Source organism: Fundulus heteroclitus, chromosome 10 (assembly GCF_011125445.2).
Source record: "Fundulus heteroclitus isolate FHET01 chromosome 10, MU-UCD_Fhet_4.1, whole genome shotgun sequence".
In the NCBI taxonomy this organism is placed as follows: Eukaryota; Metazoa; Chordata; class Actinopteri; order Cyprinodontiformes; family Fundulidae; genus Fundulus; species Fundulus heteroclitus.
In genome coordinates this window covers 2,166,795-2,185,679 of record NC_046370.1, presented here as the reverse complement: position 1 = coordinate 2,185,679, position 18,885 = coordinate 2,166,795, and the positions used below count along the sequence as shown (strand labels likewise).

At 41.0% G+C, this 18,885-nt stretch overlaps 1 protein-coding gene across 1 annotated transcript in view; it reads right to left on the bottom strand.

The window, feature by feature from the left end:
• Positions 1-3,105: 3,105 nt before the first annotated feature.
• The window catches only part of erbb2 (erb-b2 receptor tyrosine kinase 2), a 55,766-nt gene continuing 39,986 nt past the window's right edge, over positions 3,106-18,885 (bottom strand). The window contains exons 15-27 of the mRNA XM_036141779.1: positions 17,344-17,498; positions 17,205-17,252; positions 14,747-14,885; positions 14,527-14,649; positions 14,355-14,453; positions 14,082-14,267; positions 12,352-12,507; positions 12,197-12,272; positions 10,428-10,574; positions 10,226-10,323; positions 8,757-8,945; positions 6,133-6,505; positions 3,106-4,895 (exon numbers count right to left, since the gene is read on the bottom strand). Of these exons, the coding sequence (XP_035997672.1) occupies positions 4,537-4,895; positions 6,133-6,505; positions 8,757-8,945; positions 10,226-10,323; positions 10,428-10,574; positions 12,197-12,272; positions 12,352-12,507; positions 14,082-14,267; positions 14,355-14,453; positions 14,527-14,649; positions 14,747-14,885; positions 17,205-17,252; positions 17,344-17,498 (2,148 nt within the window). The 3' untranslated portion in view covers positions 3,106-4,536. The remainder of the gene's footprint in view (positions 4,896-6,132; positions 6,506-8,756; positions 8,946-10,225; positions 10,324-10,427; positions 10,575-12,196; positions 12,273-12,351; positions 12,508-14,081; positions 14,268-14,354; positions 14,454-14,526; positions 14,650-14,746; positions 14,886-17,204; positions 17,253-17,343; positions 17,499-18,885) is intronic.

The following is an 18,885-nucleotide window of genomic DNA, read 5'->3' as shown; positions in this document are numbered from 1 at the left end:
TGACTGTTATATGCAATAAAATATGAATTTGTTTAAGGGCTTGGTGGAAGCTTTATAGCAGGACGGACCTCTTTCTCAGGTCATATCAACTGTTTGGCAAATAAGTGAATGAGAAAATACTACCGGAAGTCTTTCTACTTTTCCATTAAGAGGAGAAAGTACTAAATAAAAAAAAATAATAATAATAATAAAAAAGAAATCTTTCACCCGTGACTGTTATCCCACCTGTAGCCACTAGGGGGCAGGAGTAGAAAAGTTCAACCAGCAGCAGATTCAGTCTGTGTCCCTGAGTTCAAAAGTATTTTAGAGGAAAGTGTTTCGAGAAGCAGTGCAACGTTTTAGCTTTACTTTTTAATAAATGGGACAGAATAGCTACCACATTGATCAGTTTATTTATATAAAGCTTTTTTACATTTACATGAAGGACTGATCAAAGTGAAAAAGGTCAAATGTACAAATCCCAACAAACTGGTTATTTATACCCTTTCACAATCATAACATTTAAATGTAAAAAAAAAAAAATATATACAAATATATTTAGATTCACCTGAAGAGTAAAAACATGTTTTCTTCAAAATGTAAATGATTGATTTTTAGTGTTTGAAAAACTTCAACAAACTGTTGTTAGCTGCATTTTTCTTCTTCTCTGGTTACTGATGTCTTGTTTTAGCCCAGTTTCAGTCCTTTTGTACAAGTATAAACATGTTTATAAAAAAAAAAAAAAGTAGCAGGGCTCATTTTTACTTGGTTAATGTTTCCTCTGCTGCGCTGGATCAACCATCCGTTTATTCTGTTAACATTTAAGCTCTGGTAAAGCAAACAGGCTCCCCAGGACAGTCTTAAAGAGTTTTTAGAGAATAAACACTGGTGCAAATCTCGTAAGGGAATATTGGCTTTGTGTTGTGATTTTACAACGACTTGAAATTAATCGCTGTTGTAAACAAAAACACAAACATCTTTCGGATTTGATTTAACAGGGTCCAAAAAAAAAAAAAAAAAAAAAAAAAAAGGAGGCAGCTTTCACAATCAGCCCACCTTTGTAGACACAGGAAAGGTAATAAATACAGGTACGGAGAAGTTCGTTGGCCCCCCTGGTCAAGATGTGTAAAAAAAAAAGCCTTAAAGTTATTATTTTTAATATTATTCTTGGGGGATTTTTTTGTGGCACTAATGGCCCTTTTTATTGAAAGTAGGCTGACAGGAAAGAGGGCCTGAGAGAGGGGAAAACCGCAGGCCGGAGTCAAACCTGGGTCAGCCGCGTCGAGGACTGAGGCCTCCATACATGAGCCACGCGCTACCCCTGCGCCACCAACATGCCTAACCATTAAAACATATTTAATCTTTTATTGCTGTAGTAAATAAATTAACTGTTTTTGACAAAATCCCTGCTGGCGACATTAATGAAACCTGCAACAGTCGCTTGCAGGTTTCCCCTAGCAAGTTTTTGAACATCCCTACAGGTTGTCTGGAAGGCAAACCAGGATGAAAGAAGTATTTGCCGTCATACCATCGCAAACACAAACATGTAGAAGGGTATCTTACTGTGTGTATTGAACAAATGAGGCCAACAAACATGGCAACAACTACGCCAGGTGGAGTCAGAGTGAAACAAGACTGAAAATGTGGCGTAGCGCCTAATGTCCACTACGGTGGAGGACTTGTGATGCTGTGGGCTTTCAAAGGTCTTGCGACTATTAGTGACTATTAAATTAGTATATAACTAGGGATGGGAATCGAAAACCGATTCCTGTTCAGAACCGGTTCCGCGTTTTCCAATTCCGTGGCACCGTTTGGCACCTCGCTTAACGATTCTCTTTTCGATTCCGTCGTGCTGTGGCTCTGAGCAGCATTACCGCAGGCGGACGTTTTTTTACGCACGTTACGCACACGGCATTCGGTAAGCAAGTGCGACGTGACCAGGCGTAAGTCTAGAAAACAAAACTAAAGAATGGCGCCCCATCGGGTGAAGCGGTCGAACGTTTGGCTTCATTTTAAGGACGAGAAAAATGGCAACGAGGCGCTTTGCAATCATTGCAAAGTGACTATTACGTCTGCGGGAGGAAATACATCCAAAACCTGCGCACATAACATACATTTTAACGAATGCCGTGTTTTTGATTCTTACCAGACAGAAGCTAAAGTTACGACCAGCATGGAAGGCAACTCTGGTGGTAAGTAGCTAGTTTTACATCACTGGCTGGTTCCTAGTAAATCATATGCCATCTCTGGAAATAAACCAATTTCCTACCTCTCTTTGGGGTTATTAAGGGAGTGTGCCTTTCTCGTTAATCCAGCCCTTCATTGGTAGTATGTTTGATTAGAACTACTGGTAGCTGGAATAACATTATTCTAGCTATTGCAATGGATGTAAGTGCTACAAAGTTGCTCCGCAGTTCAGGGAGCGAGAGAAAGGTGACGCTCGTTTATTTAAATCAGGGGGAGATGAGTTTATGTCCCAAAATTGTACAGTAATGCTTTTTCATTAAACGGATGCCTTCTACGTTAGATTTAGATGACTGAGGTTATCTAAAGAGAGATTAATAAGCAACTGTCACAACAAACTTACATTTTCTTGTGTTCTAAACAACTTATCTACTGTATTTAAGTTTGTTCTTATATTCCTTTTTTGTATTTAAACAAATATAAATGTTACTCCGGTTGCACATTTGCTGTGGACATCTTGACCTTGTTAGTTTGTAAGGTTGTGTGATAGTTAAGTAAACAAAGTTGATGCTCATCATCAAACTGTTTGTTCTCCTTTTTTTCCCCAAATTGGAATCGAAAAGAGAATCGTCAAAAAGGAATCGAATCGTTTCACAGAATCGATAAGGGAATCGGAATCGTGAAAATCTTATCAATTCCCAACCATATATATATATATATATATATATATATATATATATATATATATATATATATATATATATATATATATATATATATATATATATATATATATATATATATATATAGCACCAGCAGCAGACGTCGCAATAGTAATGCCACCTGTAATTTTATGAAAAACAACTTTTTCTACATATTTCCCCCCCTTACAATGAATAAATCTACTCAATTAAAGGTTGAATTTAATGTTATTTCTTAGGCTTTTTTTTTTTTTACACATCTTTACCAGATGTGGCAACACCTTTATCTCCAACTGTATGAAGGGTTTTTCCTCCCCAATTCCCCTAGTTACATTGTCTATGTAACATTAAAAAAATGTTATATAAATCTTATAAAAAAAAAAACTGAAGTCATTGAAAGCGAATCCCTGACATGTTATAGACTAAAAATCTAAAATATTTAAATTTTTTTTACATCATTCTGAAACAAAACTCTTCAAAACCCGTATTAAACATGAGATCTGACACAGACAGGGTGGGTGGATACATTCAGGAAATATCTAAGCCTCCTGCTTATAACATCCTTTAATCATAACAAGGATAACACAATCGTCTCAGAAAGGTTTAAAAAGCTCAGAAGCCGTCGTTCATTAGGTCACTACTTTCTCCTCTGGGACATGTAAGGAAAGCATTGACAACCAGGAAATGGGAGGTCAGACAAAGGCTCCATTGAATCGGCTTCAACTTTCCACTCCGCCAAACACCAGTTAGCATGAAGAAAAAAAGAAAAAAAAAAAAAAACATAAAAGCTGTTGATTATTAACTGGGAGGCAAGCGAGTTCTCAGTGACTGGAATTTGAACCATGCATCGATTATCCAAATGAGCCAGAGCGACTGTTTTGTCTCCTCTGAATGCATCGTCCTGCAGGCGTCTGCTTTTCTTGCTTCCTAAAGGGAGGCAAAACCCTTCAACATTTTGTGCAATATCCATTACAGCTTAACGGGCATGGCTCAACGGGTCAGCACAAGCTTGGAATAGGCAAATTTCTTGCATGATTTAGATATTAATCTCCTATAAAACAATATATTTTACACAGCTTACGAAGTCTACTCGTCGTACCTCACACAGTAGTAGCTGCAGCCACAGCCGCTGACGGCCCCATACATCAGAGCGGCACAAAGCCGCTGTCTTTGCCATACAGGGATGCCTTTCTTTCAGGGAGCATGCCCACAGGCCAGATGGGCTGCAGGGGCTTCTCTGTTTGAGACAAAATGGCTTTGAGGGTACTAGAGACCCTCGTCAGGCCCGGACGAAAGTGACCAGAATATTAAACACTAATCCTCAATGGCCATCGGAGTTCATTTTGTCTGCGGGAGCTGAGGGGGGGAAAAAAATTACAAGAACTGCTTCATATGTAGGAAAAAAAAAAAAAAAAAAGAGAGACATCTGAAAAAGTGTCACTGTGTTTATCAGACTCTCGTCGTAATGTGTTCGGTTTTCCACTGAACTGTCCCAGATTGTTGACGAATCCACACGATGTCACAGACACCATATTAACGCTACAATGTGTCGAGGTTAGCCTCCCCACATCGATGTGGCCAATCTGTGCTCACATCCAAACAAGTATCCCACTCAGTTCTATAACCGTCTCCAATTTTTCCCTTAGAAGAACTCTGATAGTTTTCCTTCTCCTCAACTATGACCGGTCCAGGTCTCTGCCAGTCCGAGATACTCTGGGTTTTCCGCAGTGGGGGTCACAAACCCGTTGACATGCCTGGTAACGTTCCCATTGCTCTCCGTTGCTCCGGGGCCGTTTCCCGTTGCGCCGTCGGGAGCGGCTTGCGGTCTGTCCCCCAGGTCCAGGTAGTACGGGTTGTCGAAAGCAGGGGAGGTGGAGTTGACAGGGATTAGGTATCCACGGTTTTCAACGCTGTGACCGGAGCCGAGGCCGTTGGGGAGTCTTCTGTCCACCCTGGAGGCTTTGCGTGGAAGCGTGGTGGGCCGATCTGGGATCGCCGGCCTGGGATTCTGCATCTCCTGGTTTACATACTCTGAAAGAGCCAGGAGAGAGGAGAAGGAGAGTCAGAAAACAATGCAATCAAATTGTTACCATGGAACCTACAGATAAACGGACTCTGGATGCACACAGAGTCTGACATACTTAGGCTACGTTCACACTGCAGCCTGAAGTGAACCAATTCTTTTTATGACAGTCTGAACAACACAGATCGGATTTTTTCAAATGCGACCCAGGCCACTTCGATATGTGGTCCTGAATCCGATACGTATCTGATCTTTTTAATAGGTTTAGGTACAATTATGAAAGTTGTAAATGTCAACATCTAAGTGAAAAGACAAAACTATTTAAACTGTAACCATCAACAAATCATACAGCACCAATGTATAAAATTGCTGTATTACTGTTTTAATATGTATGCCACAATGGTGGAGAATTAAAAGCTAAATATTTGTTGTAGAAAGTTTAATAACCACTTTCTTAAGAAATGGAGAGCGATTGATGTGTTAGTGATGCTAGGGCTGGGCGATAAATCGATTTAATCGATTAATTTGAATTTACAATTCTTTGAGATTTCATTTTTGGAAAATCTGGATTTTATTTTGCCAATACACTCATTGGGTTTCCATGAAGAGAACAGCATGTGATGCTGGATATATGTTTAGGCAAATTATTGTCAAAATATTGTTAAGTGGAAACTTTTTTTTACCATAATACGAGGTACTTCATTTACTTATTTTCTTTTTTTTAACTTAGTTTGATGTTCACAAGTGCAGTGAAGACTGTTCTTAGCTCAATGTGTAATACCACTAGCAGCAAATGTTTTGTTATATTTTCATTGTTTATAATGGCACGGCTGCCATCTTGTTTTACAAGCATGTTTCACAGCTTGTTTTTAGTTGCACTTTGAATTCAGGTCAACTCCCTGACCAAATACTTGACATAAAAAGCAAGGTTTTAAAATAATTTCTTTAATTTCTTTTTATGAAACAAAAAGGAGGAAAAAAAAAATCGATTAATCGGATTTGGTATGATAAAATCTGAGATTTATTTTTTAATCCATATCGCCCAGCCCTAAGCGATGCTAGCACTAAATAGTGCTTATTTAAAGTTGATGCTGAAGTGTCATGTTGTCTATTTTAAAATCAGTAAAACCTTGTTTTACAGTAAACGAACGGATGGACAGACGGACGGATGGTTGCACTAAAATCTAATCTGTGCATTTCTGGTCTAAACCTGCTGGGAAATTCTCCGTCCAGTTCTCCGCTCACCTGGCATGGCGTTTTTCTGACTGCTGGCATGACTCCTCCTGGGCAGGGTTTGGTGAAGGTGGTTAGGATGAGGAAAGCCGTCCGTCCCGTCGGCTTCCGGGTTGCACTGGATCCCGTTGTGGTAGGTGGGGTCTTTGGAGTAGCGTCCTGGGCTGGAGGGGGTCAACGATTGTCCATCTGGGATCACCTCCAGGAAGACGGAGTCAGACTGGTCTCCTGCCGACATGCTGCGAGCTAGCTGAGGCCACGGGCCGTTAGCTGCGCTTGCTCCCTCTGGTAGGGTGGGGTAGCGGCCCAGCGTGCTCAAAGAGGAGTACATGCTTGGAGGACCACCGGTGGGAGAGGTGTCAGCATCCAGAGCTTGATCTCTGCTCTGTTGGTGCGGGAAACACAGACAAGAAAGCTTTTAAAGGCAACAGAAATAAAACTGATGCTTGTTTACAACCATGGAAAGGGGGGGGGATAGTATCATCTACTATGTGTTTTCATCATCGCCAACATTCATTGGATAACTTAGACAACATTGAAACTGAAACAAACCTGATAATTTCTGTACCCAGTCTCCCATCCTCAGTGTGCTAAAAACTGAATTTTCTACACCTTCTATCATGGATGGACGGACAGACGGATGGATGGATGGAAGAAAGGATGGACGGATGGACAGAAGAAAGGATGGACGGATGGACAGAAGAAAGGATGGACGGATAGATGGCTGGATGGATGGACGGAAGAAAGGATGGATGGATAGATGGCTGGATGGATGGACGGAAGAAAGGATGGATGGATGGATGGATGGATGGATGGATGGATGGATGGATGGATGGATGGATGGATGGATGGATGGATGGATGGATGGATGGATGGATGAACAGAAAAAAAGATGGATGGATGGATGGATGGACAGAAAAAAGGATGGATGGATGGATGGATGGATGGATGAACAGAAAAAAGGATGTATGGATGGATGGACGGACAGAAGAAAGGATGGATGGATGGATGGATGGACAAATGGATGGATGGATGGATGGATGGACGGACGGACGGACAGAAGAAAGGATGGATGGACAGATGGGCAGAAGAAAGGATGGATGGATGGATGGAAGGACAGAAGAAAGGATGGATGGATGGATGGACAGACAAACAGAAGAAAGGATGGATGGATGGATGGACAGACAAACAGAAGAAAGGATGGATGGATGGATGGATGGATGGACGGACAGAAGAAAGGATGGATGGATGAATGGATGGATGGACGGACAGAAGAAAGGATGGATGGATGGATGGATGGACAGAAGAAAGGATAGATGGATGGATGGACGGACAGAAGAAAGGATGGATGGATGGACGGATGGACAGAAGAAAGGATGGATGGATGGATGGATGGATGGATGGATGGATGGACAGAAGAAAGGATGGATGGATGGACGGACAGAAGAAAGGATGGATGGATGGATGGATGGACGGACAGAAGAAAGGATGGATGGATGGATGGATGGATGGACGGACAGAAGAAAGGATGGATGGATGGATGGACAGAAGAAAGGATGGATGGATGGATGGATGGATGGATGGATGGACGGACAGAAGAAAGGATGGATGGATGGACAGATGGACAGAAGAAAGGATGGATGGATGGACAGATGGACAGAAGAAAGGATGGATGGATGGATGGATGGATGGACAGAAGAAAGGATGGATGGATGGACGGACAGAAGAAAGGATGGATGGATGGATGGACAGAAGAAAGGATGGATGGATGGATGGATGGACAGAAGAAAGGATGGATGGATGGATGGATGGATGGATGGATGGACGGACAGAAGAAAGGATGGATGGATGGATGGATGGATGGATGGATGGATGGATGGACGGACAGAAGAAAGGATGGATGGATGGATGGACAGAAGAAAGGATGGATGGATGGATGGACAGAAGAAAGGATGGATGGATGGATGGATGGACGGACAGAAGAAAGGATGGATGGATGGACAGATGGACAGAAGAAAGGATGGATGGATGGATGGATGGACAGAAGAAAGGATGGATGGATGGACGGACAGAAGAAAGGATGGATGGATGGATGGACGGACAGAAGAAAGGATGGATGGATGGATGGATGGACAGAAGAAAGGATGGATGGATGGATGGATGGATGGATGGATGGATGGATGGATGGATGGATGGATGGACAGAAGAAAGGATGGATGGATGGACGGACAGAAGAAAGGATGGATGGATGGATGGATGGACGGACAGAAGAAAGGATGGATGGATGGATGGATGGACGGACAGAAGAAAGGATGGATGGATGGATGGATGGACAGAAGAAAGGATGGATGGATGGATGGATGGACAGAAGAAAGGATGGATGGATGGACAAACAAATATTTTCCATGTTGTGTTTTTCTCACATTGATCTAGAAATGTAAAATCTGGAGATCATTCAGCGTAACTATTCGGTCAGATCCCACAGATCTCAGCCCGTCACGCGTGTCTCAGCGGGACCAGCTCCCGCCGTGGTGACGTCATCACAGCGAAACAAAAACAACCGAGGACCGATTCTACAGAGACACTCTGAACTCAAACGACTCAGATCTCAGAGTTTAACGCCGTCCATCACTGACCCTGTAGGACTGGTGCCTGGACGGCCCGTTAGCCGCGGCGTCGTCTCCGCTGGCTCTGGGGAAGATGTTGGGCTGCGGGACCAGATACTCCTCGGCGTCCATTATGTCCCCCATGTTGTCCCCCTCCTCCAGAAGCATGCGGTAAAACTGGCTGTCCACCGGGCTGCATGTGCTCCTCTCGTCGTCATTCTGGAGGGAGGCGACGAGACGATTATACAGATTATACAACAAAAAGCATCAGTGATTTATGGAATGAATCTGTGATAATTTTGTGCATAAGTTTGAATTTACTGTGGATTTTTTTTGTTTCACCCACACAGGGTCAGAATTATACATACACCTACTATTACTTGGTTAGTTGCAGAAATAACACACGTTATTTTGAGCCTTCAAGAAGGCCCTGGAATATTCCTGACCTCAGTCAGATCACTGCACAAAGTGAACTGAAAGTGAGTAAAATATTCTTGAAATAAGTGTATTTGTCCTTGAATTAAGCAGGTAAATAAATTCATCTGCCAACAGAACAAGTATTTTCACCCCTACAATAAGATAATTAGATACACTGCACTTGAAATAAGATGATGGCGACGAGTTGTTCGTAAAAGTTTTATTCTATTGGCAGATCGTTTAAACTTACCTGCTTATATCAAGCACAAATACACTCATGTCAGGAAAATTTTACTTACTTTTTAGTTCCCTTTTTGCAGTGAGGAGGAAAATGCAGATGTTAATGTCCATGTTGGTCAATTTACCCAACAATTTACAATTCAAATCTCTTTACTCGTATTTAAAATACTGTTTTAACAGTGAAAAATACTATATAATGTTTCCAGTTTGAAGCCATTTATTAATTTATTTTTATTAGTGATTGTGTTGGATTTTAATTGGTATGGTTTTAAATATTTAACGTCATGCTTTTCTAATTGCTTGGTTTCTGCGTTTTCCTTCGTAGCCGCACCCCCAAATGATATTTTTTGTTTTACTTTTTAACAGTTTTAAATCACAATCAGGCCGCCATCTTGACCAGGACTTCCTGGTAGAAAAGATCCTGTATCTTAATGGAACCAACCTGGCTAAAAGGCATTATTATAAGAGTGGGGTCCGTACCAGAAAACCAATTTTAAATTAAATATTTCTAAGGACAAGCCCAGCCAGCCTACATGGGTCTGTTGGTCATAACCCATTTCTTATGAGTACAAGTGACCAACCAATGAATGAGACCCCAAGATACTTGAATGCCACTGCAAGAGGCGCCGACTGACCCATGCTAAAGGACAGCCTGTTAAAGGACATTTGTCTACATATTAATGGGGGTGTATGCATATATTTGAGCCCGTATTAATAATTTTGAATCTGTGGGGATAAGACAAAAATCCACAGTACGCTAAATGAGACCAACTAAGACAATACAGATCAAGCGAGTTTTCTAAAAGTTCAACGTTTGCAGCCGCGCTCTGGATGAAGGTTACCTTGATGACTAAAAAGCGAGACGGATCTCTCGCCATGGCACTAAGCTCCTGAACCAGTTCCCTAAACTTGGGCCTGCTCTCTGGATCGATCATCCAACCTGCAAAGAAGCCAGAAAATCCCAACATGAACTCAAATTAGCCCCTCAGGACAGCAACGATTGGCTCGGTTAAAACAAACACACATCAGTCATGGCGCACTGACATTTGACCATGACCATGTAGACGTCGATGGTGCAGATATTGGGCTGGGGAAGACGCTCGCCGCCCTCCAGCAGTTCTGGGATGTCCCTCGCCGCGATGGAATCGTACGGCTTGGCGCCGAACGTCATCAGCTCCCAAACTGTCACCCCTGAAAAGGACGTCAGAACAGTGGGGAGTTTAGTTTATTATAAGGAATCTAATACACTGCAAAAACTGACCTAAAAATAAGTAAAATGTTCTTAAAATGAATATTTTTGTCCTAGATTTAAAGAAGGTAAATAATATTATCTGCCAATGGAATTACTATCTTTACCCCTAAAATAAGATAATTAGACATCCTGCACTTGAAATAAGATGATGGAGATGAATTGTTCCTATTTTAAGTGCAAAAATCTTATTCCATTGGCAAATCATCTTATTTACCTGCTCAAATCAAGGACAGATGTCCTCATTTTAAGAAAATTTGACTTATTTTTAGTTCTGTTTTTGCAGTGTAATGTTAATGATGCACAGTAGCAGATCCAACATGTCTGCACCCGACGACAGACGATCCGCAGTCATCCATTTTCAGGCCTCACCAAAGATCCTCAACCTTGATTTAGGTCGATAATAAAAAACAAGAACAGGTTCTAGCTGCAAAGGAGTGCAGATAAATTTGTTCTCTGTCCCAGGGCTGCCAGGACAAAAGGGTGTAATCCTGTTCTTGTTGCCTTAGTTTGGGAGTTCCTGCTGCTCGTTTTCATTTTGATAACTTTAATATACATGAAGGTTTTGGCCAGAAATAATTTTACTTTTATTACTTTGTATGAAAGAATAAGAAATTCTCAGCTTTTAATAGCTGCTTTGTATGTTATGGTTCAATTTGTCATGGGAAAGTAAAACTTTGCATCAGTAGAAAATCTTTAGGGGCCTTTGGGGGTGACAAATTTCAGTCCTTCAGGGCCGATGTCCTGCAACGTTTAGATCTATCCCCTGTCCAAGACACCTGAATCAAGTGGCTGAATTAGTATGGAGCTAAAACAGTGACAGCTTGCAGCGACATTCAAAATAGAAATGGCATTGAAAAGTCAAACATTGTTAGAAAGTAAAAACTTATGGTGATATTCTCATTTTATGCTGCAGCTTTTTTTTAATGAGAGATGTTTTCAGTGTCACTGCAGAGCTCCTTCATCTATGATGTCACTACAAGCTGGCACTGTTTTGCCGTTGGGGGCGGAGCTAAATTGAAGGGCCCTTCGTGGACCTTCAGTTTTTAATGTCGCTGCTAGCTGTCACTGTTTTAGTTCCATAAATTACCTCCTCGGTATACAATCAAGTTTCCTAGAGTCCAGCTAATGACATAATTATATGATCCACAGCATAATGCTGTCACCCCCATGTTTCATCATAGGGTTGGTGTGGCTACGCATGTCGACAGATTCTCCCACCTGAGCTTTGGATCTCTGCAGCTCCTCCAGAGCTACTAGGAGTCTCTAGCTGCGTCCTTGATTAATGCTCTCCTTGCAGTCTCTCAGTTTAGCAGTGTTGGTTAAAAATTGTGCTATACTCTCATTCAGGGGTATTACAGTATTTATTTGTGAAAGCATTTTAAAAAGAATGGTTAATTTTCCCTCCAACCACATAAAATCCTAATAAAATACATCAAAGTCTACGGTTGTAATGTGACATAATGTGGACAAGTTCAAGGGGCATCAATACTGTTTTTTCAATTTCAACTATAATTACAATCGGTGCCTGATTCAGAACAAACTCCAGCCAAGCAACACCCACCGTAGCTCCAGACGTCACTCTGGTGGGTGAACCTCCTGTGCAGAATAGACTCCAACGCCATCCATTTAATCGGCACCTTTCAACACAGAAACCCCGGTCAATCACAGGAGGCAGAGGCACGTAGCTTGGTCTCTGCCATCACGGTCCTGTCTCACCTTTCCTCCATCAGCGTGATACTCCGTCTCGTCGATGTCCAGCAGACGGGCCAGGCCGAAGTCCGTGATCTTCACGTGGTTTTGGTTCTTCACCAAAACGTTGCGGGCAGCGAGATCTCTGTGGACCAGCCGGATGTCTTCCAGATAACTCATCCCCTACAGTCGACGCAAACACACCAGATCCATCAGCCACAAGCCAGAGACAAAACTACGGTGGCCGAGAGGCGCAAACGCACTGCAAACACATAAAAGAGGCTAACGCACAAAACACATGCAAGGGAAAAATGCAGCAAAAGGGAAAAATGCAGCAAGAGAGAAACGCTGCAATCACAGAAATTAGACACGCAAAGAGCACACATCCTGCAAACACAAATGATGCTGACACACAAACACACAAAACACATGCAAAGGCAAAATGTTGCAAGTGGCAAAAACATCTGCAAGTTAAGAAAAGCTGCAAATGAGCTCCGCATATAGGAGGTCCTCCAGACCACCAGGGGGAATCAACAACAGTCTGCCGTCTACACACATTAAACTGCAGTGATTGGTCGTGTCCTAATAGTCGCTGAGGGTGTGAGTGGGTAGTGTGTCCTGATTCTCCACATTGGGATTTCGCCCCCCCCCATTTTGCGCCCTCGATACGCACTTTGGTAAAGTCTGCATTGATGCGGGCTTCGCTGAAGTGTATTACCCACAATTCATTGCTGCATGTGACGTTTTCAGCTACAAGGTGAAATTATTTTATCTCAAAAGACCTAAAATCATACTGCCACCTTAAATTAATGACTAATTGCCATTTTTTGTTACATAAAACAAATGTGTTATTTATTTTTACAGATAAAACTGAAATTTCCTCAAACAGTAGCAGCTGGTTTAATTTTATTCTATGTGCTTTGTTGAATTTGTTTGATATATTTGCACTTTAAAATGTCTGAAAATGTTTTGCACGTTTATTTATTGACATTTTATCTGAAAGCGTGTTTCTGAACAAGCAACCAGTTATGCTTCCTGTCAGCGATGTTGATTTTTTACCTCACAGCAGCTTTTGATGAAGTTGCAAAAAAATACAATAAAGAAATCGTTATGAAAATATCAAATGTCTTTATTTTATTGTTTTTTTGCTTATTTTCTGTGAGAAAAAAAACAATGTCACATCAAGGTGCTAACATTAATGAAAGGCACACAACATATTTTTTTGTTATTTTATGTATATAAAAATATTATTTTCCATACTTTTAGCATTTGTGTCAATACCCGCTCTGCCCAATCCTCTCAAATTTTGGTTCTTGCAATTTATTCCTCTGAGAACGACTGCTTGTTGCAATTATTATAATTTTTAGCAATAAAGATTGGGAAAACAGTGACGGTCCCGTCATATTTGGTGTCGCAGTGACTCCCCCTAGTGGTCTGGAGTACTTCCGTTATGCAGTTTGCAGCTTTTCTTAACTTGCAGTCAATTTTGCTACTTGCAATATTTTGCCTTTGCATGTGGTTTGTGTGTTTGTGCGTCAGCATCATTTGTGTTTGCAGCTCGTTTGCACTTTGTGTGTCTAATTTCTGTGACTGCAGCATTTCTCTTTTGCTGCATTTTTCCATTGTGTGCGTTTTGTGTGTTAGCCTATGTTTTGTATTTGCAGCACATTTACGTATTTGCAGTGCGTTTGGCCACCGTACAAATCAAATGTAATAGAAGATTTTAAAAAAATGACAGAGGAGTCATCTAAGGCTACCTTGGCAATTTGGACACACCAGTTGAGGAGAGACTGAGAACCGATGCGGTCCTTGTTCTCCCTGACGTAGTCGAGTAGGCAGCCGTACGGCATCAGCTGAGTGACCAGCTGCACGGCGGACGTCAGACAAATCCCCAGGAGACGACACACATAAGGGCTGGTGACTGACGCCATCACATACGCCTCCTGGGACCGAAATAACAAGAGGTGCTGCAGGAGACTGATCTTTAATATCTTCAAATGTGTGGACTCTCGTATTTGGTTTACACTCACATCAAGAATGTCCTTGTTGCCCTTTGGTGAGGTGTTCTCCCGCAACACCTTAATGGCCACAGGTATTTTTACATTTTCTCCATTAGGAGTCCACGCCCCCTGAAAAGGAATTAAAAAAAACATTATCTTAAATATAAACATTAAAAACGCACAGAAACTGCAGCTCACAAACCTTGTAAACAGTCCCAAAGGCCCCTGCACCAAGAGGTCTGAGCTTTTTTAACTCCGTCTCCTTCAGGATTCGCATCTGAGCTTGATTCGGAGACGCGCCGCTGGGTGTTAACGGCTCCACCAGCTGCACGAGGGACGCGGGGCGAAGAACAAACACGACCTCAGTCTAACGCCACACAGAAAACGGCGCAAACTGTGATCCAATGAGTGCCGACGCTCACCTCGTTTTCCTGCAGTATTCTTCTCACCGTCAGCTTCCTGGTCCTCCTCTTGTGTCGTCTCACATAAAAGAACAGCAGAGCCAGCAGGATGATGACGAGCACAACTCCAGTGACAGCAGAAGCGATGGTCGTGCCCGAACTACGCAGAGAGGGGAGGTTTAGTGGAACTTCTGAACTTTAAAACATTAACACCGCAGGGTGACTAAACGGGCCACAAAGTCAAATGTAAGCCTCTTAAATATTTTAAGGTATATGTTTCTGATTTTGCATGACCTAAAAACCAATAATCTGCAAATTGAATAAAATAAACACCAAATCTATTGTGAAGCAAACTAAAACCTAGTGGAGAGACAACAAAATAAGGATGCATTTAGGAGCATTGGGGAGAAGTCGGGTAGCTGCATTTTGTACTAGTTGAAGGTTGTGGAGGATAGCCTGACAGATTCCAGTGTACAGGACATTAACATAGTCCAGCCTTGAGTTAACAAAGGCATGTATTATATTTTGAAGATTTACCTGTGATAGAAAAGGCTTAACTTTTGATAAGAGCCTCAACTGAAAAACACTTGTGCTCTGACCGCTGAGATAATCTGTTTGTCACGCTTAAGAGCGTTGTCAAATATCCGTCCTAGGTACCTCACAGCTGAAGAGAACAGTATGTAAGTCTGTAAATCATCAGCATAAAAATGAAAAGAGACATTGTGTTTGGAGTTGATGGGTCCCTGTGGCAACAAGTAGAGGGAGAATAGAACTGGTCCAAGAATTGAGCTTTGTGGCACACCAGAGGAGGAGGAGGGGGGGGGGGGTAAATTGTAGAGGTAAAGTCATTAATCATTGCTGAGAAAGACCTGTTGGTCAGATACAAGGCAAACCTTTTAAGCACTAGACTGCAAAGTCCGACAGTTTTCAAGATGGGAAAACAGAACTGCATGATCTACAGCAGGGGTGTCAAACTCGTTTTGGTTTAGGGGCCACATACAGCTTAATTTGATCGCAGGAGGGCCACACTAGTGAACTCATTGCAAGATTAAATAGAACTAATAAAAGTGGACTTGTTGATTTTTATATTCAATGAATTTCACATTTACACAATATATTATGAATAACCTCAGCGTTTTTAAGAAAAGTATGTGCAATTTCAACAATACTGTCACTCAGTTAAACATTTACTTGTGCATTATGCATAAGAACTGATCACAGTGATTGTACAATGTTGAAAAACATTTATTCACATTTTTTGGAACTTAAAAACACTGTCCTGCAAGACAAAATACATCAAACAGATAAAAATTAAGAAATTATTTAAAATCAAATTTTCACATCTGAAGCTCAGTGCTACCATCTGCTGATTAAAACACAGCGCCCCTCATGGATTATATAGGAACTGCAGATTTTCAATTAAACGAAGTACATGTTTTTTTCAATAATTGTTTTATCATTCTCTTCCTTTTATCTCCCCTTTCTCTCACCTTTTTGTTTTTTCTTCTTGTTCTTCCTTTCCTCTCCTACTTTCCCATTGTAGTGTCCATATCATTTGAGATATTTCCCACATGAATCATAATAAAACTCTTAACATCCATAAATCAAGCGGAGCACTATGGCAAAAGCAGTACAGCTCCACTTGTGAAAGTCAAATCTGATGAGCTCTTTTTGGCATTAAGACAACAATTCCTATTGCCACATTGCCAGACAGGACACTGGATTGAAAAAAAAAAAAAGACTTATTTTTTTTTAATAATGATAATGCATTTAGCCACAGGGCCGGACTAAATTGTTCGACGGGCCGGAACCGGCCCGCGGGCTGTATGTTTGACACCCCTGATCTACAGAGTCAAATGCAGCTGCTAATGCTAATAACAGAGTTATTAGCATCTTATGCTGCGTGAATATCAGCGCTGTGACGAGACCAAAAACCTAATTTAAACTTGTCAGCAATTTCAGGCAATAAGAGATATGGTTGCAACTGTGATGAGACTAACTTTTCCATGACCTTAGACAGAAATGATAGTTGTAAGATTGGGTGAAAATGAACTATTAAAGCTATAAGTTGGGAATTCTGTTCAGAAATACGTTTTGTTATACTGGTTAAAACCATCCTTTCATCCTGAGAGTAGTGAATAGATTATATATTCAGAAGAAGGATCATTCTGACGCGCTCACGTAACGGCAGTGTGCATGCACGTTCCTTGTTAGTTTCCGCTTGCTGGCTGCGCATGCGTGTTTATATATCTGGTTAGCTTAGCGGTTAGCTTAGCAGTTAGCTTAGCAGTTAGCTTCAGTGTTAGCCAGTTGTTGTAGCTGTGCTGCTCTCCCCGTATACTTTGAACATGGCTGAAAGTCGCAAGAAGTGAACCATAGGACAATATAAATAGATGAAATAGATGAAAATAATTCTTAAAATTCAAACATTTTTAAGGATTTTAGGGCACCAGTGAGACTCAGACTAGAATGATTTTACCTTGTCTTGGTATCGAGCGGGCAACCTCTCTCATCCATCGTGGTGCAGCTGTAATGAAAAAGGTCCTGGTTATGAGTTATTCTCCCATTTGTGCTGTGTTTGCGTGTGTTTTTCAGACCGGATGCTCGCGTTCACTTACGGCACCGTGCAGTTAGTGTTGCAGGGCAGGCAGTGTCCTGTAGCGTTGCTGTACTTCCACACGATCTGTTGATCTTCCTTCACTCCGCTGGGACATCGTTCCACACAAAACCTTTCGTCCTGATGGTGCAGACACTCGGTACAATCATCTGCACCCTGAAAGCAGAGGAACGTTTAAAGTGTAATCCCGCCACAAGAGGCTTTTATTTCCTTTTTTTTAAATCTTATGTTGAGTTGTGTTCAAAGCTTGAAACATTGTTTTACAACCTAACCCTGGTTTAAGCTTTTTATTTTATTTCCCTGTAATCCTAAAGGTAAAATATTTGAGGATCAGCCTTCACTTACAAAAAAAACCTCGTTGACCACTAATATAAAAGCACCATGCCTGATCCCTCTGCTGGGTTCCTTGGTCTTTATGATGCAGTTTGTCCTCTAATGTTCTCTAACAAATCTCTGAGTCCTCCACAGAACAGCTGCTTAAGCACTGAGATTAAATTTCACACAAATGGACTCCTCCTCCTTTTCCACATAGCACAATTAATCCTGCATTACAATAAACAGTAATTTCCCCCTGGGATCATTAAAGTATGTCTGATTCTGATAAACATTTTTAAGTTTCTGTTCCACACCTTATTTGTTGTATGTTTTACACTTACTATCTGGTACTCTGCTATTCTTCGTGTTACTCTGTTATTTTATATATTATGTTATTTTGTGGGATTCCTAGCGCATGCTCCTTCGTATTAAATCCCAGACACTGGGTAGTGCATAGTGCTGCGGAATACGTTAAACTAGAATTAAAAAAATATTAGACTGCAGTGTAAGACAGTATTGTATATTCCAGTACATTATAGTCTAGTCCAGCACATTACAGTGCAGTACATTACACTAGTATACATACAGTAGAATAGCACAGCATACTATAGTATAGTACAGCACAGTACAGTACAACATAGAATAGTATAGTATGGTATAGTGTAGTACAGTATAGTGTGGTATAGTATGTACAGTATAATATAGTATAATATAGCACAGCCTAGTATAGTATAGTACACCACAACATAGTATAGTATAGCACAGCATACCATAGTACAGTACGACATAGTATAGTATAACACGGTATAGTATATTATGTTATAGTATAGTACAGCATACTATAGTATGGTATAGTATAATATAGTATGTTATAGTATAGTACAGCATACTATAGTATGGTATAGTATAATATAGTATGTTACAGTATAGTACAGCACACTATAATACAGTATAATATAGCATACAATAGTATAGTATGTTATAGTACAGTACAGCATACTATAGTACAGTATAGTATAGCACAGCATACTATAGTATAGTATGGTATAGAAAAGTATAACATAGTATAGTATGTTACAGTATAGTATAGCACAGTACAGTATAGTATAGCATACTATGGTAAAATATAGCATAGTATAGTATAGCACGGCATACTATAGTACAGTATAGTCTAGCGCAGCATTCTGTAGCATAGTATAGCATTGTATAGTACAGTATCGCATTGTAT